The sequence below is a fragment of the Mustelus asterias genome, chromosome 3, assembly GCF_964213995.1.
Source record: "Mustelus asterias chromosome 3, sMusAst1.hap1.1, whole genome shotgun sequence".
NCBI lineage: Eukaryota > Metazoa > Chordata > Chondrichthyes > Carcharhiniformes > Triakidae > Mustelus > Mustelus asterias.
The window spans coordinates 126,020,157-126,041,870 of record NC_135803.1 but is presented as its reverse complement, the minus strand read 5'-3'; the positions used below and the strand labels follow the sequence as shown (position 1 = coordinate 126,041,870).

At 41.0% G+C, this 21,714-nt stretch overlaps 1 protein-coding gene across 1 annotated transcript in view; it reads right to left on the bottom strand.

The window, feature by feature from the left end:
- The window catches only part of cfap20dc (CFAP20 domain containing), a 284,000-nt gene that overhangs the window by 205,562 nt on the left and 56,724 nt on the right, over positions 1 to 21,714 (bottom strand). Inside the window, exon 4 of the mRNA XM_078210156.1 lies at positions 13,224 to 13,296. Within this exon, the coding sequence (XP_078066282.1) occupies positions 13,224 to 13,296 (73 nt within the window). The remainder of the gene's footprint in view (positions 1 to 13,223; positions 13,297 to 21,714) is intronic.

Genomic DNA, 21,714 nt, shown 5'->3' with positions numbered 1-21,714 from the left:
AATCACTATTACACATGTACAAGCATGAGAAATGTTGTTCTGTGGAATCTCCAAAGTCCACATTGCAGCTCAGACAGTCGCACAATTCAACTATTCATCAGGAGTGTAGGAACATAACAGCTGAAGGAAAAGTCACTGATCAGCAGAGAATGAAAAGTAAACTGGCCTGGCGGACTAGTGTAACCAAGGGTAAGCAGCTGAAGAGAATCACTGACATGGTGAGGGGAAGACCACAAATGGATTTAAATATGAAAGTGAAGATCCTAAGAATCAATTTTCTGCATACAAGCAGCCAACAGAGCTTTGCAGCTACAGAAGTAATAAGAATGCTGGTGAGGATGTGAGCTGCAGTTAGTGGAAGATGGTAGCAAGAGAACACAGAAAATTAAGCTTTTCACAATAAAGTTGTGCATTATAGTTTAAGCAGTAGGAGAGATATACTGGTGACATTTTAGAAATGAGCAATCTTGAATAATGAATCAAAAGTGAGGAAGAAGCTTTTCCCGTCACTCACTTTGTAGATTTAATGCCAGTAGCATAGAATTTCCACCTGTCACACTGCTGTAGATGCTGAAAGGCACATACTGCAATGCTAGAAATTTTATTCTGTTTTGGTATTCTAATTGCACTCTGTTAATGCTGTGTTATGTAATGCTAAAGTTGAGTTCAAGGATATATTTGTGATGGTTATATTGAGAATTGCAAATGTCAAAGTTATGAAAAGAGTACCAGATACCAAGTCAATGTGGCGTACAAGTCAAATTAATTAGATTTCTGATTTTTTATATACAAGACCAGACCAGAGCAGAATAACGGATCCAATTCAAATCTCCTTGATTAGTACATTTATTAAAAAGAAAAATCATACAACACATTTGAAACAAATCCACATCTGGTTCACTAACAACGATAAACTTGTAACAGACATGACTCCCAAAGCAACCGCAAAACCACATATTAGCACATGAATCGCTAACTGTGAACACGCTTAACACAGTTTATTCTACATCAGAGAAGGCTTCAGAATTCTTTGCCTGTACCTGAGTAGATGTTTGCCACCAGCTCAGGGCGGAGGGAGCAAGTAATGTTCACTTCATCCTCCATGTCATAGACATCCTCTGGCTGAGTCTTGGGTTACTCTGGTTTGCGGATAACCCCAGCTTTGATGAATCTGTTCATAATCACCTCTTCATGCACTTTTTCCCATGCATCCTTAATCCACCAGCTCACGTGAGAATAGGAAATATGTCCTATGTTCATGAAACTAAGTTTTCCTGTAGACATTCAATTTCTCCAAATCTTCAGAAGTTCACTCTTAAAGCAGCTATTGACAGAAATGTCAAGTGGCTGTAGTAACTTTGTCATATCACCAAAAATGCTCAACACAGTGTTACTGCCGTCGAAACTGCACTTTGTTTCCTCACTTGTATGGCTTGCATAGAGCCTATGATTAATATGGACTTCTTTGTTTGAAAAAAAAAATTCACCTTCATTGAGTGAATACATCCTCCTCCTTGCACCAATCCTGAACATTTTTCTTGCTGACTGTATTTATGGAGCCGTGGCAGCCATGTTCCTGCTATTTTCTTCTCCCTATTTCCTGACTTCCAGTGTGAAAACCACCATATAGGATTGACATGACTTGACTGGAGGCATAAGGTTTGCTTGAATCTATTTATAACACGTCAGTGTCCAAAATTCACTTAAACAGCAGATAAGTCGAAGCAGCAAACAAGACAAGCCTGATCTTCTGGAGAAAAAAAAAATCTTGTCTTATACACTGAAAAATACAGTACTTAATCAGATGACAAAGTGTGCCTAGCTGTTAAGGAGCAAAATAGTATTTCAACAGCCTGCAGTTCACTCATCTCATAGATGTCATTTCATTTGACTTGGCTTAGGGGAAATGACCTTTGAAATTAATTCACATGTAAAGTCCTAGATAAACATCGGAATCCTATTTACTGTTTCCGAAATCGAAAAATGCCTTTACAAGACTAAATTAAAACCATTACCTAACACTGATATTAACATAAAATAGTTCAATTTGAACAGTCAAATTGAATATGCACAATTATGCTATGTTCTTCTCTCCTTTTCCTCCCTATTACACAGACGACCTTCACTGTTGCTGGCATACTATTGAACATTCAGCAGGTACCTTACCCAAGCAAACGTTAATCATATATAAGCTTGGACAGTTAATGTGGATGCACTATTTAACTACAGCAGGCCAATTTTGGCCTTGGATTTCCTGTTCCCTAGTCTGGGACACAACTCCCACTATAGTACCCCATAGTCATCCCAGCTAAGAGCAGCTAACTCAGCAGACCACAATTCAAACTTTGGCATTCTGGTCTGCACAACTCAGTTACATGTTTTCTTCATCAAAATGAACAGTTGATGAATTAATAATGAAAGAGCTATTTTATGCTTCAGCATCTTTTTGCAACCCCTAGCTGCTTTTCTTAACATCCAAGCTATTGCTCCTTTCTCAGACAACTTTCCTGCAACTCCGACATTCCATTTCTTTCTCAATTCATCTCTTCCACAGCCTGAAGCTTGTGTTTCTTTCACAGCTATTATCCACAATGTGGCAGGCACTCGTTCCTCAACAGCTCTATGACAACCAAAAGGTCCATTTGTTCTCACTTGTTCTCCACATTCTGGATATCTTCACTCCGAACATTGACTTCACATTAAAAGAGCCAGAAAATGCTAAACACTTAAATGCATTGTGTTTGAGAATAGACTATTTTTCAGAAATAAGGATATATAATATGCAGTGTATTAGGCACAATACTTGTAATTAAATGAGATTTACCAGAATATCAGATGAAATTAATTAAATAAAAATAAAATTGGGCATTAAATTAGAGGATTTAGAAACTTATTTTATTAATCCTGCCTTTTTTTAAAAAAATAAGTTCTTTCACCAAAAATTGGTGAAAATAAATGAGGTAGAAAAGATAGAAATCATAAAACGACAACACAGTAAAAGTCATGTGGTGCAACATGCCAATTTGCACCAGCTCTTTGGTGGTGATCCAATAAGTCCCACTCCTGTTCTTTCCTAACAGCACTGGAAATGTTATCCTTCAGTAGCTTAGCCAGTTTTCTATGAAGGTAAGACTGAATTTGCTTACAGCACCCATTTCAAAGAATACATTGAAAATCACAATAACTCATTGTGTAATTTTTTCCCCTTCAGGTTGCCTCTGGTTCTTTTGCCGATAATTTTTTTTTCTGGTTACTGACCCTTTTGCCACTGGAAAGTTTCTCTTTATAAATAAGTTAATTAAGTGAAGAGGTGGGATAAAATAACATTACTAAAGAATTAATAAAACAAAGCAATTCAAGTGGAGAATGGAACTTGCCAATCAATATGTTAGAGAAGGTTTCAGAAATTGAAAGTGAGCTGGCAAAGAGTGGAGTGAACACTAATTAGGAAATAATTAGTCGGGGTGGTTCGGTAGCACAGTGGTTAGCACTGCTGCTTCACAGCATCAGGGACCTGGGTTCGGTTCCCAGCTTGGGTCACTGTCTGTGTGGAGTTTGCACATTCTCCCCGTATCTGCATGGGTTTCCTCCAGGTGTTCCGGTTTCCTCCCACATTCTGAATGACATGCTGGTTAGGTGCACTATGGTGATCAGGGGAATTTCACAGTAACTTCATTGCAGTGTTATTGAAGTCATCCATCAGCCTTATATGTGACTAATAAATAAACTTGAACTTTAAATTCAAAGAAAAGAAATGAAGCAGAGAAAGCAGCCTTAAAAGAAAACTAAGATTAGGAGAAATAAATTTAATAAAGTACGCAATAAATAACTACAGATGGAAGTCCAAAAATAAAAATTGATAAAGATTCATTGATGAATTTAAGAAGCGAGGTTAACAATAGGGCAAAAAAAAAATCCATGACTAAACAAGGAGGTAAAGGACAATATAAAGACAAAAACTAAGGTATACCATATTGCAAAGGCCAGTGGTAGGCTGGAATATTGGGAAACTTTCAAACATAAACAAAAGGATACTAAAAAAATAAAAGGAGCCAAGGTAAATTACAAAAGAAAACTAGCACAAAATATCAAAAAGGATGGCAAAACCTTCTATAAGTATATAAAAAGGAAAGAGAGTCGCTAAGGTGAATGTTGACTCCTTGGAAGATGAAACCGGAGAGTTAATAGTGGGGAACACAGTGATTTAGCAAAGATGCGAATTCAATACTTTGCCTCAGCTTTCACGGTGGAGGAAGGACACTAGTACCGTTCCTATAGGAACAGGCAAGTCAGAGGTAATAGAAAGGGTAAAACTTAGAACAATCAACATCGATAGGGAAAAGGTACTCAGCAAACTATTGGGATTGAGGGCAGACAAGTACCCTGGGCTTGATGGCCTACATCATAGGGTATTAAAGGAAGTGGCGGCAGAGATAGTGGATTCATTGGTTATAATATTTCAAAATTCCCCGGACACAGGAAAGGTTCCAGTGGATTGGAAAAATGTTAATGTAACACCCTTATTCAAAAAGGGAGGGAGGCAAAATGCGGGAAATTACAGACAAGTTAGTTTAAATCTGTTGTTGGGAAAGTATTAGAATCAACTATCAAGGAAGCAACATCAGGTATCAGGACATTTGGAAAGTCAAAACGCTATCCATCAGAGTCAGCATGGTTTTATGAAGGGCAAATCATGCTTGACTAATTTGCTAGAGTACTTCAAAAATGTAGCAAGTAAAGTGGATAATGGGGATCCTGTAGATGTAGTATATCTGGACTTCTGGAAGGCGTTTGATAAGGTGCCGCAAAAAAAGTTAATTCACAAGGTTAGATCACATGGGATTAGGGGTAATTTATTAGCTTGGATAGATGACTGGCTGATGCACAGAAGACAGAGTCGGGATAAATGGGTGTTTTCTGGATGGCAACTGGTAAGGTGCCACAAGGTTCGGTCCTTGGGCCTCAGCTATTTACAATCTATATTAATGACTTGGAGACAGGGATGGAATGCTCTATAGCCAAATTTGCAGGTGACACAAAAATAGGTGGGATAGTAAGTTGCAATGAGGAAATAAGAACCTTACAAATGGATATAGATCAGTTAGGAGAGTGGGCCAAAATGTGGCATATGGAGTTTAACATGGATAAGTGTGAGGCCATGCATTTTGGTCGGAAAAATGGGAAGGTGACTTATTATCTAAATGGGGAGGGACTTCGGGGTGCTCCGGTGCAGAGGGATCTGGATGTCCTCATTCCTGAGTCACAGAAAATTAGCATGCAGGTACAGCAGATAATAAAGAAAGCGAATGAAATGTTGGCATTTATAGCTAAAGGAATAGAATATAAAGGTAAGGAAGTATTGTTGTAACTATACAAGGCATTGCTGAGACCGCACCTGGAGTATTGTTTACAGCGTTGGTCCCCTTATTTGAGGAAAGATGTAGTGGCATTAGAGGCAGTTCACAGAAGGTTCACTAGATTGATTCCAGAGATGAGGGATTTGTTGTATGAAGAGATTGAACAGTTCAGGCCTATACTCTCTGGAATTTAGAAGAATGAGGGGAGATAAAGTTGAGGTATACAAGATAAAAGGTATGGATAAAGTAGATGTGGAGCTGATGCTTCTTCTTGTGGGGCATTCTAGGACAAGAGGTCAAAGTTTGAGGATAAGGGGTAGCAAATTTAAAAGAGAGTTGAGGAGAAACTACTTCTCCCAAAAGGTTGTGAATCTGTGCAATTCGCTACCCCAAAGTACGGCGGATACTGGGACAGTGAGTATATTTGAGGAGTTAGACAGATTTCTAATTGGTAATGGGTTGAAGGGTTATGGGGAAAAGGCAGGAAAATGGGGATGAGGAGCATATCAGCCATGATCGAACAGCAGAGCCGTTTGATGGGTCGAGTGGCCTAATTCTTATGAACTTATGAACAAAAGAACAAATGAAATAGCCATAGAGTTGCTCACTGAAATTCATAAAATAAAAACGAATGTCCAGGAACGGAAGTAAGAAAAATATTTAGGATTTATGAATTTACGGCAGGCTGAAAGATGATCAAAGAACAAAGAACAATACAGCACAGGAAACAGGCCCTTCTGCCCTCCAAGCCTGTGCCGCTCCTTGGTCCAACTAGACCAATCGTTTGTATCCCTCCATTCCCAGGCTGCTCATGTGACTATCCAGGTAAGTCTTAAACGATGTCAGCGTGCCTGCCTCCACCACCCTACTTGGCAGCGCATTCCAGGCCCCCACCACCCTCTGTGTAAAAAACGTCCCTCTGATATCTGAGTTATACTTCGCCCCTCTCACCTTGAGCCGTGACCCCTCGTGATCGTCACCTCCGACCTGGGAAAAAGCTTCCCACTGTTCACCCTATCTACAGATCAACAGAAATGGCACTGAACTAATTGAATAAGTTTGTGGCCTGGAAGTGGTGGGTCGGTGGGAGGAGCATAATTGGAAGGTGGACACATGTCAAGAGACCCAAGGGCCGAGGTTGAAATTATCAAAAGAGCCATTAAATTGTCAAAGGATGGAAGGCAGGCAGGCATCATTATACACTATAAATGTTTATTTCCCTTCTGGTACTGTTTCCCTTCCTTTGAAAATCAGCTTTAACTTCCTCCTCAAAAGAAAACAAAAAGAGCTATAGTGACCTTGCAAACCATCCCCCATCTCCAATTTCCTTTTCCTCTCCAACATCCCTCCTAAATCCATGCCGCCCTTTCCTGCAATTCCACCTTTGATTTTCTCCAATAAGGTGCCTCTACCACAACACTGACATGGCCCAAACCAAAGTCAAAAATTACATCCTGCTTGACTGGTACATTCTCTGTCACCTTCTCAGCCTCTATACAATCTTCAACTCTGTTGACCGCACCATCTTCCTCCAAACCCTTTTCCCCTCTTCAATTTTAAATCCTAGTGCATTAATTACCACCTTTTTCACCATGGCTTGGGTAGCATCTTCTTCTTTGGTAAATATAGATGCAAAGTATTCATTTAATACCTTAACTATACTCTGCCTAAATATGCAAACCCCCTTTTTGATCCCTAATAGTCCTACTCCTCCTTTTACTTTTATATGCTTTTAGAAGACTTTGGAATTCCATTTTGTGTTGGCTGCCAGTCTCTTTTCACATTCTCACTTTGCTTCTCTTATTTGCTTTTTCATCCCCCCCCTCTGGACCTTCTTTATTTTGTTTGGCTCTCTGCTTAGTGAGTTGGTTGCGGGCCCCTACGGCAGCTGGGAGGGTTGCTGTTGGTGAGGCTGGCCAAGAGCAGCAGAGACTGAGTGACAGGCTTCTGCTGCTAGAGACTTGCATATGCGCAATTGTGCTCTTTGCCGCTCTCAGCCAGCATTCGGGCGATTTAAGCCCTGCCCCCCCCCCACCCTCCACAGGCGAGAAACTGTTTTTGAGGATATTTTTTGTCTAAATGCAAAAGATAGCAGATTTAAACTCGGCCAAAAAACAGATCAGAAATGCTTCTGTTTTCATGTCCGCCCTGGACTTAGAATTTTATTTGGTCTATTTCCTCAACTATCAAATCACGTATCACTATTTGCTCTTCCATTCTTCCTCGTACCACCACACCCACATCAAGCTTAACAACACGTGGTGTGATGGATTTGGGTCTGGTTGCATTCCCCAGATGAACCACTACACTCATCAGTATTCAAAACTGAATACTGCTTGGAAAGTGAGATGCACAAAGGCGATTCCTGCACTATATGCCCATTTTCTACTTAATGTATGGTGGTCACACATTCCCTCATTCCCTGCATATTCTTAAGCTGTGGAGTGACCACATCTATAAACCCACTATCCATGAAATTCTCAACCTCACAGGTGCATTGCAGTGACAGTAGCTACTGTTCAAGTTTTGAAATCCAGGACTCAAGCTACTGCAACTGGCCACACTTCCTGCAGAAATGGTTTTTCAGGACACAGGAAGCATCCCAAAGATCCCAAGAAGCACAGTATGTGCACTCAAGGTTGACACAGTAAGAAGTCTCACAACACCAGGTTAAAGTCCAAGAGGTTTATTTGGTAGCAAAAGCCACTAGCTTTCGGAGCGCTGCCCCTTCGTCAGGTGAGTGGGAGTTCTATTCACAAACAGGGCATATAAACACACAAACTCAATTGAGTTTCAGAGTGCTGACTCAACCTCCTCACCTGCTGTGACAGTAGATGAGTATAGATGATAATGTGCGAGTGCGTATGCATGCGGGCGAGGGTGAATGAAAACCTTGATACTGGAAGTGAGCCAAACTGATGGACATCAACATCTTCTCTCACTACACCTCCTCCCACTATGTTACACATTCCCTCTCTACCCCATAGTCACACAACCCCTCCCTCTCTCCCAACAACACACTCCCATCACACAACCCCTCTCTCTTCCCTGACACACACTTATCCCTGCCCCCGCCAAGCGTCACACCCTCTCCCCCCCCACTTCCTCTCTCGACCTTCCCCCAGGCACCATGATTACTGCTGTGCTTTTCTTATAAGCCCCCATTATTTCTTCCTGTATACCCTGTCCTTCAGTGTGGATACTGTTAGGGGGGCTATAAACGACGACTTACTTTTGCTATTTCCTATCTCCACTGAAATTAATTCTACATCCTGATCTTTAGAAATAGGGTATTTCTCACTATTGTTCTGATGCCATCCTTAATTAACAGAGCATTCCTCGCTTCCCATACTTCCAAAATGTCCAAGTATCCTTGAATAGTCAGGTCCAGTCTTGGTCACTCTGCAGGCATGGCTCTCTAATGGCTACCAGACCATACATATTTTTATTTGCACCATCAATTAACCATTTTGTTATGAATGCCATGCGCATTCAGATACAGAATCCTTAGTTCTGTCTTTTTACATTCTCTGGCTTTATTTTATGGTGCTCTCAAATTTGTACATTCTGTCCCTTCCTGCCATGTTTTGATTATTACCTTGCTCTCTTCCCTTGTACTTTCGTTTTGATTTACCACCTCTTCCCTCAGATGGTCCCTCGCTCCCACCATTTAATTTAAAGCCCTCTCTGCAGCCCTGGTTATAATTTGCCACAACACAAGTCCCAGCACCCAGTCCCAAAGGTACAGCTTCCACTTTCTCCAGTACTGGTGCCAGTGTCTTATAAATCGAAACCCATTTCTCCCACACCAGTCTGAGCCATGCATTAAATTCCCTAATCTTATTTTCTTTACCCAATTTGCTCATGGCTCAAGTAATAGTCTCGAGATTATGACTGATCCAGCAATCAGTATTACTGATCTCTGGATTGTACTGCTTTAATGTGGCTCCTGGCTGCCCATACTCCCCAATTCCATACTCCCTCGCATAATGCTGAGTAGAACACATTGGTGCAAGTTATCCAACTGAAAGTTAATTATTTCCATGCAATCTATTTGAAGGAGCATCACCAAGTTACACACACACACATACCTTACTTAAGCCTGTTTAAACAAAATAGAAAAATAAAAACCAAGTAAAGCTCCATGGCAGCAAGAGTATTCTGCAGCAATGGATACAGGCTTCACTCCCTAGATGCTTTAATTTTTGTGTATACACATTATATCTGAATGATTTCTAATGATCACAACAAATAACCATCCCAGAAAAACATCAGTTCTAACTTTAATGATATTATTGAGTAAATTCACTAATTCTAATCTACCAACAGAAAGCCACGTTCAGACAGTATATGTTGGAGAGCCAGTGTAGCAATATCTTTTAACATAACTCCACATTGAATTGAGGACTGCTGAATCTATCATTAAATAGTACACATGGGTGTGGCACACAGTATGCACGCACGTACTGGTGCAAGGTTCAACAGCTCCAACTTATCCTGCTTAATTCTGTCGTCACTAATTCTGTAGTATACTTTCAATTGGTCCAGCTCAAATGTTTAATAACTTTTCAAGTGTTTAATACAGAACGTTTGCAGAATAGCTTAATGTAGAAATTCTAAAATCAAACGAGGCTGATTCAAATCAATTTTTTTTTCTATTCAGAATATTTTAGTTTTTACATTGAGCAAAATTTTGCTATTATTGGGCGGCACGGTAGCACAGTGGTTAGCACTGCTGCTTCACAGCTCCAGGGTCCCGGGTTCGATTCCCGGCTCGGGTCACTGTCTGTGTGGAGTTTGCACATTCTCCTCGTGTTTGCGTGGGTTTACTCCAGGTGCTCCGGTTTCCTCCCACAGTCCAAAGATGTGCGGGTTAGGTTGATTGGCCAGGTTAAAAATTGCCCCTTAGAGTCCTGGGATGCATAGGTTAGAGGGATTAGCGGGTAAATATGTGGGGTAGGGCCTGGGTGGGATTGTGGTTGGTGCAGACTCGATGGGCCGAATGGCCTCCTTCTGCACTGTAGGGTTTCTATGTTTCTATGATTCTATAGTTTACTGCCAACTTTTGTGGATCCAGCATTGAAGTGCTCATGTGCTGTTCATTCAGTTTTTGTTCAGCCCCCTGTGGAAATTTTAATATATTATTTGCACAAAATGCAGTTCAAAATGAAGGGCAGTTCACAAGTTTAGGATGTTTGGTGGATCTTCGGCCATCTGCCCAAGGTCTGCACAGTGCAGACATTAACTTTGCACACATGGGCTGCAATTCTCACATCCCGCTGCGCTAATTGTTTAGCGCAGCCGGCCAGGAGATCGTCGTGTTGGCTGATTCGCGTGGGTTCGCGCCCCCTAGCATCTCCCAACACCAGATTTCCGGAAGCATCTGCTCTGCGCCAGAAATCAGCAGGGAGGCACAAAGACTCCATTGTAATTTTAATATAAATGTAAAATAGGACTGAATTCTCCGGGCCCACTCGCATCTCCCACCCTGCCAGAGAATTTTATTCCTGCGGGGGTTACAACAGCTCCCCATCTTTGGGGAGCTAGCAGTCCAACCCCCGCTAGAGTGAAAGGGGGGGGGGAGGGGGGGGAATTGGGGCACCCAAGAGTGTCAGGCTGTGAGGGGATGGCCCCTGGGAATTGGCATCCTGGTAGTGCCAGCCTGTGCTCCCTGGCACTGCCCAAAAGAACAAAGTGCCAATGCTCAGGGGGCACAGCACTGCCCACAGGCATGGGGCAGTGCCAAGGGGCAGGGGTAGTGCCAAGGGGCAGGGCCTGATGGGGCGATCAGTGGAGGGTCCCGCTGTCACTCTGCATAGTGGGTCATTGGGGGAAGCAGAGGGGTCAGCGATCGGGGTAGCAGTCAGCCTACTGGTGGAGTGGGGAGTGTCGGGACTGCGGGGGGGGGGGGTTTACTGTCTGGGGGGTGTGTTGGAGATCACGGTGGGCTGGGTTGGGGCACCAGCGATCGGGCTATGGGGGGAGGGGGGGCAGAGAGCCAGCATTGCGGGGATTGTGGGGCTGGCCAGCAATCGGGAGGCCAGCAGTGCGGGGCCACGGCGCGTGCGCCAATCACGGCACTGGCAGATCGGCGCATGCGCAGTAGGCCGCTCAGTACGCTGATTTCAGCCTCTCCAGCAGGAATATGCCCCACCCCTGAAATTTAATGATATTCACGCTAGTGGCCTCTGCAGTGCATAAAGTGTGCACTTCTCTGAACTGAAAAGAACAGCGTGAAGTACTCCAGTTTTCACGCAAATTCGATACGTAGAACTTTTTTGGGAGAATTCTGCCCATGCTTTCTAAAGAAATTGAAACCCAAAAAACACAATATATTAAGATGAAACTGTTTGCTCTCAGGTTGAAGTAGACAAAATTTAATGCTCTCTTCCTGACAACCACCTCAAGAATGTGTGCAAAAGTAATCTTGCTCTGGAGAAAAACATTGTCTGTCCTAGGGCACTTTAGCTTCAAATCAATCACAGGGAAATGTATTAAAAATGCTAGAAACACTTTCTTAGGTAATTAATATCTAAAACATGTTATGCAGAAGTGACTTTACATGCATTATTTACTCTCAAAATATTATTACGCCACATTTTTCCTTGTGTAGCATGAGGATCGAGCAGTCCACAATATTTATGACAAATGTGTAGTTTAACTGTCATGACAGAAATGGCCAGGTCAACATGCAAAAGCATGTTATGGACAGTTACAGTAAATCAAAACAAAATTATTGAAAATGAAGATAGAGGAAGAGTGAAGGGGATTTTCTCCTCCCTCCTCTATCCCCGAATAAACTACAATACTTTGTTATTGATCCATTAGCAGTTTAACATTCTGTGCTTCTTTTCTTGTAATCAAACTATTCTGGAGTGTCCTTGACCACCACAATCATAATAATTAGATAAATGTTTGCGTCAGCTTTTAATTCAACACTATATTAAACACATACCTTGTTCAAATCCCAGTTCAAGGACATGCAATAGCAAAAATATTTCTGTGTTTTACCTGCAGAGTATTATTGTTACTGCACACCTCGTCTCTATTCAGCAAGAACAAAACAGAAACCTTATGAAAGCTGAATATTGTTCAGCAGATTAATGGTCAGTCCACCCACCAAAAAGCGTACCAGTCAACTGCAATTTACTCAGTATTTCTGCTCTATATTCTTAAGTTAGCATTTTTCATTATTTACATGATCCAATTATAGCAAAGAAAATCTGTGCAAGTTATCAGAAACAAATTCTTCCCAGCTAAATAAATAGTGTACACCACAATACAAAGTTAATTCCCAAATTATCCTTTCCCTCACCGTCAACTATCAAGATCATGAAGCTCTGGAATGCCCTCCATAACCGCTCTTTCCTCTTTCAAGATGGTGCTCTTAAAATTTACTTCTTTAAGCAATCTTTTGCTCATCTACCCTAGTTTAAGTGCCAAATTGTGTTTTATAATGCTCCCGTGAAGTGCTTTTGGGACTTTCTTCGACATTGAAGGTGTTAAGCACAAGTTGTTGCCGCACTATGAAATGAGGACAAATTTAAATCTCTTAAGCCGTTTTGAATGTATTCATACTGTCGTGACAGTCCTTTATTCACATACACTTCTGAACCATAGCTCTGAGATGTCACTGCTGTAATTAAGAAAGTTACTGCAATAACAGATGGTGTGTGCTTTTAATTCCCATGTTGCTGCATAGTACACCACTTGTTGAGAACCAACAATTAAATTAGCTTAATTACTTGAAGCCAGTCTAAGTCATTCTTCCATTGCAGGAGTTACCATTTGCAATTAATGAATATCATTTGTGGTTCATTTATAAACTGTCTAATACATCAAACATTTAGCAATGTTCATTCTTACAGCAATTCTGTAGAGAAGTCTTGTCCCACAGGCACACAAAGCTGCAACACGAGGAACCGCTGGATCAGGCCAACTAAAATAGAAGAAATAATACAAAAATTACTTACTTTTACCCTGCACAATAATTGACAAAATAGAATTATTTAGAGACAATGAACATGAAAACTCCTGGACTTTCATAAAAATGCACCTGGTTCACTGTTGCCTTCTCATGATTAGGAAGCTGTGCCACTGCTACCCAGTAGCCGAGACATGACCATTCCTGGACTATGAGGTTGACTTTTAACACCCATTGACTTGCCACTTGAAGTATGGATGCTCATCAATCAAATCCTTGACAAACACTGGACACGCAAGTAAGTGAGAGGTTCCAGTGGCTGAAAAATGGCCTTTGGAGCACTTTTCACTCAGCATGCATACCAGTACAGAATGCCTCTATCTTAATTGCCCAATTGCAGCCAGAAAAGCTAGGTGGTCAGAAAAAGCTGTTCAAAAAGCTGAATCATCATAATGGGAAAAAAATGTATATTTACCAGATAAGTAAAATTACACTTAACAAAGAGGTGTGATCACTTCGAAATTTTCTACTTTTGAGTTAGTCTTATAAACTCAGTTTAAACAGAGATGAAAGTGGTTCTGTATGAGAACTTGGAGGATAGAAACACTGCCCCGAGAAGTATAGGCAAAAGGAAACTGGTAGTGAATACGTTAAAGGAAATTATTGAAAATGTTCTGGGACTAAAAGCTTACCAGGTGCAGGGCATACCTAACACAGAAAAAGAGATTAGAGAGAAAGAAAAAACAGAGCCAGAGTACAGGTGAAACAGCAAGGCCAGGACTTTTCGGACCCAATCCATTGGCTTTGGCAGCACTGGTAAATTCTACCAACAGGCAGGACCAGAAGATCCTGCCAAGAGAGGTATCGAAAGAGAGGGACGCTATGAACAAGAGAGCAAAAATGGTGTTGTCTATTAGTCACCAGGTAGTACGTGGATGGGAGCACATTCTCTGGTTAAAGAGATGGGACAAATGTAAATTTGAGGAGACTGGAAGATTCACCCTGGCGTGGCTGGGAGAAGGAGTCGTCATCAGAGTGGGTCTTGCTGGTGAAAGTCAGTGCAGGGATTCTCAGAAGACCGAGGGAAATGACTTTCAATAGACACTGGATTATCCCAAGGAAAACCACTGTACATAAAAATGACAAGACAGTAACAAAGGCCCGGATCTTCAGGGCGCCAGAGGTCATACCCCAGAAGTACCCCTTAGAAGTCCCAATGCAAGGATGCTGCAAGAATTGCCCAGGAAGTTGCAACTTCCAATGGCCAATTCCCCTGCAGCTGGAGCCCTCTGAAAAAGTCTCCAACACTTTAGTTGGAGACTTGAGGGTTCTGATTCACATACCAGAATCTCAGGAGATAAGATTCAAACCCTGCAAGGTGGTCTGTCATTGATACCATCCCAGGTAGAGTGACTTTTAGAGGGAATTCCAAAGAAAGGTCCAAGGTGAAAATTGGAATCCCTTGTGAGAAAGTCAGGGTTTCAAGGAGATTGGTGATTCAGTGTTACTGACATCTGGTGAGTTGTTGAGAAATCCATGGAATCCATGGTCACATTTGTCATTTATTGTGCAGTGTGTTCAATCACAGTTTGCCTGCTAAATCATACGTACCTAATATATAGGGTAGATCTTTCTGGTCTTCAGTAAAGTAAAGGGGCTGGATAGGGTAGAGGTGGAGAGATTCTTTCCACTTAGAAGGGAAACCAGAACTAATGGGCACAGCCTCAAAATAAGAGGGGGCCGGTTCAGTAGAGTTGAGGGGGAACTTCTTCTCTCAGAGGGTAGTGAATCTCTGGAATTCTCTGCCCATTGAAGTGGTGGAGGCTTCCTCGTTGAATATGTTTAAATCACGGGTAGATAGTTTTCTGATCGATAAGGGAATTAGGGGATATGGGGAGCAGGCGGGTAAGTGGAACTGATTCGCTTCAGATCAGCCATGATCTTGTTGAATGGCGGGGCAGGCTCGAAGGGCCAGATGGCCTACTCCTATTTCTTATGTTCTTATGTTCTTATGTTATGTTTGCTCAAAACCCACATATTTTGTGACTTTATTCATAGAATCCTGACGGTACAGAAGGGGGCCATTCTACACATTGAGTTTGCACTGACCACAATCCCATTCAGTCCCTATTCCCGTAACCCCTCATATTTACCCTGCTAATCCCCCTGACATTAGGGTTAATTTAACATGGCCAATCAACCTAACCCGCACATCTTTGGACAGTGGGAGGAAACCGGAGCACCCGGAGAAAACCCACTCAGACATGGGGAGAATGTGCAAACTCCACACAGACAGTTACCCGAGGCTGGAATTGAACCCGGGTCCCCAGAGCTGTGAGGCAGCAGTGCTAACCACTGTGCCACCATGCCCCCCCCCCCCCCGGACAAGTGTTTTGAATCTCAAACTCTCGGTAATATCTTGAGCCCGCACTCTTCCTGCGCAAGATCTCTGGAGGGGGCTTAAAATCTGGCAAAAACCGGGAATCGCAAATCTCGCCGGCGAGACTGCGATCTCAGATTTTCCCAGCCTCTTACTGGCAATGTAATCAGGTTCACACCCATAATGCCTGGCTGTAAGAGTCGCTGCCTTTCCAGGGTGATGGCGTAAACCATGCTCATTTTTTTTCAAACTAAGAGACTCAAAATCTGGAGAGAAAACTGGTCAATGGAGCTGGAGGGCTTCACACCAGTTTTCTTGCCAGAACTGACACTTTGCCCCCATTATCCACTTTAAACAAAACTTTTTCAGTCCCTACTTGGACTTTACCAACAATTTGGGGGATCATAACTTAGTGATAAAAATTTGGATTGAAAGACCTCAAAGGTTGCTAGCAGACAAAACCATGAGGTGAAGGTTGTTGAAGTTTAGAGAAAGGGAAGAATATATTGCAAGCAAAGATTGTGCAATTCGTTTTAATTTCAACAGTGAAGCAGGGAGGATAAGCATATGGGGATAAGCATGTTTGGAGACCAGAAGGAACAAGAGAGAAGATTTTGAACATGCACCTGGCCATGATAGAATCAGTAAGATAGGGTGCGCTGAAAAGTACCGGCAAGGAATAAAAAGTTAGCAACAACAAATTATAAAGGAATGACCTATCAGAATTTTGGATTTTTGTCATATCCTGCCCCAGTGTTCATCAGAAATATTGGAATAAGCTTCAAAAATATGGAAGTAATATTCAAGTTTTTAATTCATTGAGTTTTTCTAAAATTAAGAATTAGGAATTGTTTTAATAGACAAAAAATTTGATATGAAAAATAAAATCAAGCTTTAAGGAGGTAACTTTAGCAAGGCAGGTGTTTCAAGTCAGAAAGATTGAGACCATAATTCTCCGACCTCACCCCCAGCTGGGATTCTCCGGTCCTGCTGCAGTAAATGGAGTTTTGGCTGAGCGCCAAATTCTTTGTTCTTGCTGGCAGGACAAACAAGATTGGAGAATCCTGGGCATAAAGGCCAAGAATGATCATTGATACAATATGAAATGTGGTGCCCTTGAAGGTAACTGGTGCTAACAGTCGGTTAGATGGGGAAAAAACTGCCTTTAAGTAAAACAAGATTTTTATCACCCCCTCAATATGCATGGAGGAGGCCAACATTCACTGAACTGAACAATAACAGCAATAACACATTCTTACTCAAAGATGACAGCTATCAAAAATACCTCTATGACAAGCAACACTCCAGTCTGTATATATTTGGTACACAATTTCTGCCCCACTAAAATCAGTAAGAAATATTTGAGAGTTGGGAAGTGCAGGTATAGGAGAAGGACAAGTTCAAACACCAGTCTGTGCTGACTGATATTAGCAATAGCAATACCACAGTGGCCACAGTTGGATTCAACCCTCAAGCTAAAAAAAATGACATCCTGAAAACTGCTTAAAATGTCCAATAATGGGAAAACAAAGTTTAAAACTGAATACTGTCATTGAACGTGTATAATTGCAGGGTAGTCATCAAAAACACAATTCCACATAATAAATATGGTGGCACGGTAACACAGTGGTTAGCACTGTTACTTCACAGCGCCAGGAACCTGGGTTCGATTCCCGGCTCGGGTGACTGTGTGTGGAGTTTGCACATTCTCCTCGTGTCTGCGTGGGTTTCCTCCGGGTGCTCCGGTTTCCTCCCACAGTCCAAAGATGTGCGGGTTAGGTTGATTGGCCATGCTAAAATTGCCCCTTAGTGTCCTGAGATGCGTAGGTTAGAGGGATTAGCGGGTAAAATATGTAGGGATATGGGGGTAGGGCATGGGTGGGATTGTGGTCGGTGCAGACTCGATGGGCCGAAGGACCTCTTTCTGCACTGTAGGATTCTATGATTCTATGATTCTAAAATAACTTGCCAAACATTAAAGCTTTTTCAAATAGACAGAATCAACTTTTTTAAAAATTTCCACTCTATATCTATCAGAGTAATAATATTCAAGTTAGTCCAAGTATTTCTGAACAAAAGTAAAATTATAACCACTAAACATTTCCTTTCATTCTCTAATGGGACGTAGGCAATGCCAGGATTTCATCCCTAGTTGCCCTTGAGAAAACAGCGGTGAGCCATCTACTTGAACTGGTGCAGTCCAGCATCTGTCTTACTCCACTTGCAGTGACACAGGAAGTTGGTTAACTTGACATCTTAATACAAACTGAATTTGAAAAATTTGGTTCCGCACAGGACTTGTTGAGCTGTCTATTTGTATTTAAAATTTGCATACAAGACTAGTTTAACTGCAATCTCCTCAAAATGCATGTTGCTATCATACATTTATTTCAAGTGTCACTGCAGATTCTCTCGTGTGTATAGGTGCATGGCACAGTAAAGAAAGAAGTCGTATTTGGCAAACTAAAAATGAATGCAAGGAATATGCGACAGAAGCTTATAACATTTACTACAAAGGGAAAACATTTAGTCCGACAGTCAATAAATTTCAATATTCGTTTTCATACATCAGGACTGAAAATTCCTCTAGTGCAGACATAGTTCATACTATTTCTAAAATATTCTTTTAAAATTAGTCTGATTTATTAAAATATACGAAATAATTCCAAATATTCATTGTGTTTACTGTATGTGTGTTTGGTGTAAAATAGCAACAATATAAATATGCTTTTCTTAAGTAGCTCATTAACCAAATAAAGAGGTCTATATCCATACAAGTTTTAAACTTGACACAATGCATTGACAGTTACGTGAGTATTAAGTGGCAAGTTAATTTGCTCATCAACACGTGAATGACTAATGGCTGGAACCTCTGATAGCCTCATGGCGATATTGTTTTACTCTACAGTTGTATTTGTCTTTACAGTTGTATTAAGGTGTGGAAACAAAAAGATCTTCACACCAACTCAATGAACTCCAGAACAACTATTACAGGAATCACAGTTGCACACATTCAGCTTAAAAACAAAAGTAAATATTATCCCTGTTTTGAAAACATTTTTTGGTATTATTGGATTTTAAAGTTCAGAAATTAAAACCACATTTAGCAAAACCAGTCAGGTATTTCAACCTAATTAGCAGCCAGATCACGATTGAACCAAAAATACATGGTGTACTTAAATTTCCTGAAGTGCTACAATTTTTGAAAGTCACTGTACTTGGATCATTGCTTTCCCATCTTTTTCCTCAATGAGAAAACATAATTCTTTTATAAATGTTAACAGAGGGATTTACCAATGAGAATATTGGCACAATACTCTGCAGATTTGCTCCAATTTGCACAAAGTCTCAAGTGGAATGCAAACCATATCAAGTATAACATTATGCGAACACCACAAGCAAATTTCTAATTTTGGCTTTTTTGGACTTCAAATTGACATTTTGTTGCATGCATTGAAAAGGAACAAATTACATCTTTTGAGACTAGAATTATTTTAAATATACAAGGTAACATGAAAACCCAAAGTGTTAACCATATTTGAAAACCATTGTGAATGATCAGAATTAATTTAGTAACATTAGAACACAAGGAATATGGATTGGCCTGTCCCTCATAACTCTCAACACCCTTGTCGAGCAAATAATCTGTCCAAAAAAGCCTTTAATATATTCAATGACCCAGTCTCGACTGCTTGCTGGGAGAAAGAATTTCAAACACTAACCACACAGATGAAATTTCACCTTTTTCCTATCTCAAAGTAGAGATCCTTTATGTTGAAACGGTGGCCCCCAATTTTAGATACACCCCTCCCCTCTCAGCATCTACCCTGTCAAGTTCCCTCAGAGTATCATATGTTTCAATAAGATCATCTCTCATTCTTCTAAACTCCAATGAATATAGGCCCAATTTGCTATTTTCCAATACTTTGGATTTGGGAACACGGGAACATCGGAGTAGGCCATTCAACCTATTAAGCCTGTTACCCCATTCAATATCACGACTGATCATCCACTTCAATGCCTTTTCCCCCACATTATCCCCATACCCGCTTACATAATCGGCATTTAGAAATATGTCAATCTCAACTTTAAACATACTCAATGACTGAGCTTCCATTGCTCTCCGGGGTCGGGAATTCCAACCCCTGAATAAAATATTTCTCCTCATCTCGATCCTAAATGGCACCCGATTATGTCCCCTGGTTCTAGAAACCCCCACCACAGGAAACATCTAACCTGCATCTACCCAGTCTATCCCTTTAAGTATTTTGTAAGTTTCAACGAGGTCACCTCTCATTCTTCAGAACTCTATGAATACAGGCCCAGTTTCCCCAGTTTCTTTTCATAGGACAGTCCTGCCACCCCAGGAACAAGTCTGGTGAACTTTCATTGCAAAAATATTCCTTCCTAAGGTAAGGGGACCAAACTACACACAGTAATTGTATTAGTTATTCAGTTAATTGTTTATTTTTAAATAGTGAAATGAGAATATCACAAGAATCTGGTTACCTGTTCATTGCTAAAAGCAAATAAATCAATTTCAACAAATGGGGGGGCAATTCCTCAGGCTATTTTTAGTACACTTAAAAGTATTGGTCCTTGGATGAAACCTACTTCAGGGAGATGCCCTGTTTATATGCTTAGCCAATTCATTCAGATTTTAACTGATAATGTAAACATGAGATTTTGGAATGATACAGTAACACAGAAAATAGAAGCAGAGAAGCCATTCGCCCTTCGAGCCCGCTCTACCATTCATTTTGATCATGGCTGATCAAATATAATATCCTGATCACCCTCCCCATCCCTTGATCCCTTTAACCTCAAGAGTTATATCCAATTTATTCTTGAAATCTCACAATATTTTGGCCTCAACTACTTTCTGTGGTGGTGAATTCCGCAGATTCATCTCCTCACCTCAGTTCTAAAAGGTTTATCCCTGATCCTCAAACTATGATCCCTTAGTTCAGGACTCCCCCACCATTGGAAACATTCTTTCTGAATCTAACCTGTCTATTCCTGTTAGAATTTTAAAAGTTTCTATGAGATCCCTTCTCACTCTTCTAAACTCCAATGACTATAATCCTAACCGACTTAGTCTCTCCTCATATGACAGACCTGCCATCCCAGGAATCAGCCTGGTAAACTTCGCTACACTCCCTCTACAGCAAGGACACCCTTCCAATCTTCAGGTCTATTGTTTTTCTTGCCAATTGTAGGTTTCTTCTTTGAGTCTAATACTGTCTCTAATTTCGCTTGTGAGCCATGGCTTGGCCACACTTTTCACTCTTGCGCCAAATAGGAATAAACAATTTTTGGAGTTCAACTATTCATTCCTTAAATGCCTGCCATTGTCTATCCACTGTCTTTCCTTTCAGTAATGTTTCCCAGTCCATCATGGCCAATTCATGCCTCATATCATCATAGTTACCTTTATCGAGATGCAGGACCCTGGTCTCAAAATCAACAACATCACTATCCACCTTGACAAAGAATTCTTTCAGTTTATGGTCATACATCCCAAGGGCTCTCTCACAACTAGATTGCCAACTAATCCTTTCTCATCATACAATACCCTATCCAAGATGGTCTGTTCCCTTGTTGGTTCCTCAATGTATTGTTCCAGAAAACCATCCCATATACACTCCAGAAATTTCTCCTCTATTGCACAGATCCACCCTGTTCTTAAATTCTAACAATGATCACAGCTTCACTTTCTATTCATGACATTTGAAGAGGATTTTAAACTGACAAAATCTAAAATTCAACAGCATATTTGCAAGGGATATCCTGCTAGCTGAACAGCTACATTGAACACCTGCAAGTCATCTTATTAAGTAGTTGCTAAAATCCATTAAGTTAATTTGATTCATTTTGATCCATGCCTGCACTATATTCTGCAGCTTCCTAACATTTGTGGTTCCAGGTAGTAAATCATTCTGGTTACATGTATAAAACAGACGTGGCATCACATCATGAACTCGGAGGCCCACATAAAAAAATCTGAATCATAGCAGCCCTTCTGACTCTGCAATCTATTGTTTTGCTAACAC